The sequence below is a fragment of the Vigna angularis genome, chromosome 5, assembly GCF_016808095.1.
Source record: "Vigna angularis cultivar LongXiaoDou No.4 chromosome 5, ASM1680809v1, whole genome shotgun sequence".
NCBI classification, from domain to species: Eukaryota; Viridiplantae; Streptophyta; class Magnoliopsida; order Fabales; family Fabaceae; genus Vigna; species Vigna angularis.
Genome location: NC_068974.1, coordinates 6,157,342 through 6,163,341, shown reverse-complemented (window position 1 = coordinate 6,163,341; position 6,000 = coordinate 6,157,342). Strand labels below are relative to the sequence as shown.

At 35.6% G+C, this 6,000-nt stretch overlaps 1 protein-coding gene across 1 annotated transcript; it reads left to right on the top strand.

Annotated features, from left to right (window-relative positions):
- The first annotated feature begins 779 nt into the window (after window positions 1–779).
- On the top strand, window positions 780–2,007 carry LOC108340079 (uncharacterized). The gene has a single exon (XM_017577308.2). The coding sequence runs from the start codon at window positions 1,039–1,041 to the stop codon at window positions 1,699–1,701; it is 663 nt and encodes a 220-aa protein (XP_017432797.1). The 5' UTR covers window positions 780–1,038; the 3' UTR covers window positions 1,702–2,007.
- Window positions 2,008–6,000: the final 3,993 nt, after the last annotated feature.

Genomic DNA, 6,000 nt, shown 5'->3' with positions numbered 1-6,000 from the left:
TAGTTTACTAATTTAAGAGCTCAATTCAATAATTGAACTGAGAAAATCTGACATAAAAATTGTTAAAAGTATAATCTTGTCAAACTTATAAGTGAGGTCAATAGATCCTCTCTCTCTCCACGTATTGTGGTCATGAGACATTATGATTAAGCATAATTTTTTACTTTCCAATTCCACTTTAATCACTCTTTAGCCTCCAACAACTTTTAATAAATAAAAATTCCCAACCAAAACACTATAGTTTATCTAGTAAATACCCCACAATAACCTTTGACGCATTTCTATATAGCATATCTCACAACACACTCTTCTTTCCTCTCTTTCAGCTAATATTTAATACGGAAAATATTCATCAATATCCAATTAAGAGAAAAAAAATTAAAATTCTACAAAGTGAGGATTAGTTAATAAGTGAGGTTTAGACAAAAACTAATTGGTCTAGACAAAAGTTAATAAGAGAGGTACAGTTCATATGCAAGACTATAGTAGTATAGTGCAAGTCACTTATAAATTTTATATAAAAACAATTTTTTTTCTACTTTCACTTAAAATTTATTTCTATTCTCTTATTTGTCTTCTATTAATACATACATTTATTAGTGTTTTTTCCTTCTTTTTTTTCTTTTTTCTTTCTTTTCTTTTCATTTTTATATACATTTATATATCATTGATCATAATTCCATCAGCAACATCTTTAAAGTTCAACATCACATGACACTTATATACAATACACTCTTGTTTGTGACACATCTCACATAGGCTAACAACATCATTACACTACCACTATGCAATATTATTCCTCAAACTTATATCTTAGTTGTCATCTCATGGTTCACATTATTTACACCACCCCCTAAGGTAGCTAGCTACCTCCCTCAATTTCAAACCAACAAAGAACTTGATTCACTCCACATGTCCCACATCGAAACCCCACAAACCAGTCTTCCACTATCACCATCATAACCTGCTCTCACTCTTTCTCTCTCAAAGGCTCACACATATATAAACCCTAATTTCCTCCTCACAACCCACCCCTCCATGGACAACAAAAACAACATCAACACATCCCCCTCCGGCGACTCCTTCTCCTTCCGGAGCACGCCGACGCCGGAGTCGGACTTTGAGTTCGGGTCCCTCACGCCGGACTCACCCTCCGCCGAGCCTTTCGCCACCTCTCCGGCCGACCACCTCTTTCTCAATGGCCGTCTCCAGCCCCACCTTTTCCCCCTCCCTACCAGCCGCACCAGCAGCACTAGAGACTCCCTTCTCTCTTCACTGAGCAACAGCACCAACAGCAGCTGTAGCAGCGCCAGAACCAGCTCCAGCGATAGCGCTGAGCGAAAATCCTTCCACAACAAGCTCAAAGGTGCTGCATTTATGTCAAAAACTCCCTCCCACTATCCACCATATGGGTGTTCACAAAGGTGGCAGTATATAACTCCCATGCCAGCGTTGAACCGTGAAGGCTCCTTGAGAAGAAGAACCGACAAAAACCAAGACAAGGGCAAAGGGACCATGAGGAACAACAACAAGGAGAAGAAGAATAATAACAAAAATAAGAATAAGAAGAAGAAGAAGAGTAAGAAGGAGAATAAAGGGGTGAGGTTGAGATTTGGGAGGAGGATTCTACGGTGGTTTGTGATGGCTTGTAGAGAATGCCACGCCATGGAACCGTCCAAGCGTTGTAACAAAGACATTTGATGTGACAAACATGTCGTCACATGATTGGTACATAACTTTGTCTTGTAAACATGTGATCAAGAGTTCAATCGTGATAAAAGAGACAACGTGAGTTGAAATATGTTAACCCTTTCACTGGGTCTTACTGCTTCAAATATTTAAGTATTGATCCAGGAGATAGTGTGGTTAGAGAAAAGAGATGTGATGATATTGGAAGGAAAATGTGAATAGTTAGTTCAGCAACCTTTGTTTAGTTTTTTGCTTTTTTTTTCTTTTACGTACATTGGAGTTTGGGAGGATATATATGAAATTGGTAAGATTTGTGCATGTGGTTGCCGCATGAAATAGTTTATTATACTTGTGGAAGAAAACAAAATTAAATTACTGGTTTTTGGTCTCCAAGGAACTCTTATGAGTGAATGAAAATAGTTTTTCCTAGATAGCGTGTGCTGTGAAATATTGATAGTTTGACACAAGCTCTCAACCACTAGTTTATAATAATAAATTATTAAATTACACATTAAGACATTGCTATGGAAAATATTGATTATGTAACTATTTTTTCTTGTCTCAGTTGTATTTTTTTTTTAATCTTTCGTTTTTACTATGTCAATTAAATATAGTTAAAAAACGTCCAATATATTTGGTTGAATTCGTCATTAAAAATAGTGTTTCATGAAGACAGAAACTGAAATAATATTTCATTTTCTTAAAACATACTTCTACAAATAAATATTGAGTAATATATGATCAATAAAAATTCTTTTCCAATTCAATCTCATAATATGTATTTAAATTTTTGTTTAATACCCAATTTTGTCCTCAGTTTGGTTATGAAATCTCAATATAGTCCCTCTTTACAAAAATAATTGTAATGGATCCTTAGTTGTAATTATGTGAGTCAAGTTAGTTCATTCCGTTAAATATAAGGAAACAAAGTTAATGGGTGGCAGTAGTGAGTAGTTAGGTGTCAACATGCAATTTTGTGCGTGCTTACGTGGTGTTAGGGCAGTTGATTTTAAAATTGGGTTTTAATTAGAAATTGGGGATAAATTGATTTGGGGGTGATTTGTTGGAGATTAGGGCATTTTGGTTTGTGCGAAAGAAGACAGAGGCAGTGATCGCGAGAACCATCAAGTTTAAGACAAAGCATTTGTCAGTGGACGAGCATTCGTGGAGGTCGTGTTGGTGGGGTAAAGAACGAAAAGCGACATTCGAAACACAAGTTGAACAAAGTCAGCCAACTAGTTTCGGAATTTGTCAGCCAACTAGTTTGGGCATTTGTCAGTGGTTTTCACTTGATTTTAGTGTTTAAGTGTGAGTAAAATCTAAAAAGTCATGTTTGGGCACCCCATGATTGAAGAAAGGAACAATGTTTATGAGATGAACAACTTAGATGAAGTCTTGAAACTTCTGCACCAAAAAATACACTTGTAATCGTTTACAGATGCTTGGTAAACGATTACACGAACAAAATTCAGGATTTGTACAGAAATTTGTACTGGAGGAGTCAGTTGTGGTAACCTAGGTGACCATAGTCAAAATTTTTAATTTTTTGGCATAAATCTAATGCTTTTCACTTGATTTTAGTGTTTAAGTGTGAGTAGAGGCTGGAAAGTCATGTTTGGACACCCCATGATTGAGGAAAGGAACAATTTTTATGAGATGAACAACTTAGATGAAGTCTTGAAACTTCTGCACGAAAAAATACACCTGTAATCGTTTACAAATGCTTGGTAAACGATTACACGAACAAAATCCAAGATTTGTACAAAAACTTGTACTGGAGGAGTCAGTTGTGATAACTTAGGTGACCATAGTCAAAATTTTTAATTTTTTGGCATAAATCTAATGTTTTTCACTTGATTTTAGTGTTTAAGTGTGAGTAGAGGCTGGAAAGTCATGTTTGGACACCCCATGATTGAGGAAAGGAACAATTTTTATGAGATGAACAACTTAGATGAAGTCTTGAAACTTCTGCACCAAAAAATACACCTGTAATCGTTTACAGATGCTTGGTAAACGATTACACGAACAAAATCCAGGATTTGTACAGAAACTTGTACTGGAGGAGTCAGTTGTAGTAACCTAGGTGACCATAGTCAAAATTTTTAATTTCTTGGCATAAATCCATTGGTTTTCGCTTGATTTTAGTGTTTAAGTGTGAGTAGAGGTTGGAAAGTCATGTTTGGGCACCCCATGATTGAGGAAAGGAACAATGTTTATGAGATGAACAACTTAGATGAAGTCTTGAAACTTCTACACCAATAAATACACCTGTAATCGTTTACAGATGCTTGGTAAACGATTCCACGAACAAAATCCAGGATTTGTACAGAAACTTGTACTAGAGGAGTTAGTTGTGGTAACCTAGGTGACCATAGTCAAAATTTTTAATTTTTTGGCATAAATCCATTGGTTTTCGCTTGATTTTAGTGTTTAAGTGTGAGTAGAGGCTGGAAAGTCATGTTTGGGCACCCCATGATTGAGGAAAGGAACAATGTTTATGAGATGAACAATGTTTGGACATCCATTCATAATGACATCATAATCAAAAGAGAAGCTGTGATGACAATATAATGAGAAATTGGACTTGTGAATTGCACATCCAAAAGAAAATCTTTCATTGAAGTTCATATTATAATCATCCAAACATCATTCATAATTACATCATAACGAAAACAAAATCTGTCATTGAAATTACAAAGTGGACTTCAAATGCACGTCTGACAGTTTACAAAATACATGTCAAGGTTTACAAAATAGCCATCACTTAAGCTAAACATACTTAACCTAAACATATTGTCAGTCCTAAATCACTTTTAAACTTGTGTTTCGGATGGCTCAGTTTGTTCCAAAACGCATTGAGTAAGCTGACTTGGTCCAGTAGTTGGCTGACTTGTTCAACTTGTGTTTCGAATGTCGCTTTTCGTTCTTTACCCCACCAACATGACCTCCACGAATGCTCGTCCACTAACAAATGCTTTGTCTTAAACTTGATGGTTCTCGCGATCACTGCCTCTGTATTCTTTCGCATAAACCAAAATGCCCTAATCTCCAACAAATCACCCTCAAGTCAATTTATCCCCAATTTCTAATTAAAACCCAATTTTAAAATCAGCTGCCCTAACACCACGTAAGCACGCACAAAATTGCATGTTGACACCTAACCACTCACTACTGCCACATCATCAACCCATTAACTCTGTTTCCTTATATTTAACGGAAGGGACTAACTTGACTCACATAATTACAACTAAGGATCCATTACAATTACTTTTCTAAAGAGGGACTATATTGACATTTCAGAACCAAACTGGGGACAAAATTGGGTATTAAACCTTAAATTTTTAATTTACACAATGAATATTTCACTTATGTCATAAATAACTAAAAACTATGATTAAAATACAAAATATTGTGTAGATGTTTCATGGATCAAAACGTTCACTTAAAACAACTTTTTGGTTTTGACATTTTGATGTTGTCATTTTCGTGCTTAGGTATGTTCGTTAATTGATCAGGGATACCCAGGTTCAATCAGTTAAAGCACTTAATGCTATAATAAAAGTCTAATTAATGTATCAACAACTATATCACGTCATAAATAGCTAAAATTTGTATGATTAAAACACAAAATCTTGTGTAGATGTTTCATGTGTATAGGATCAAATGTTCACTTAAAATGATTTTTTGGTTTTCACACTACGGTGTTGCCCTTTTCGTGCTAAGGTAATATGTTCGTCAATCGATCGGGGGTACCCGTTAAAGTTGCTCTCATGCTAAAGTTTACTCAAGTTTGACCGGTTAAAGCAGTTAGTGCTATAATAAAGTGTAATTAATGTCTCAACAACCATATCTTTGACCTGTACTTATAGTTTTCTTCATGGGCTTTTGATTAGGGTTAGTCTAATTACGGTCTAATTCCCTTTAAACCTAATTATTGACATGTTTATGCTCATTAGATGTTTGGCTAATTTTAATTGTGACGATTAGTTTTCTCCATTCCTTAAATCCTTAAGCGTGGTTGAAGACTGGAAGTGAAAACGGTTGATTGCCCCTTTGAAAATATGACTGTTGATGATGAGTGAGTGTCACCCCATGGACCATGGTGTTGCATCGTTAGTCGCACTGACACCGAATTCGTAATGCCACATTCCCTAGCCAATGGATGGTGTTGGATTTGACGATCTTTGTGGCACAACGTGTCCCTTGTATTTTATATAAATAGGGAGCATGTAATCTCGTCATTTTCACATTTTCTATTCACACAACTCTTCTTAAACCACATGGTTTCCAATTTTTTTCTTATTCAAGGTA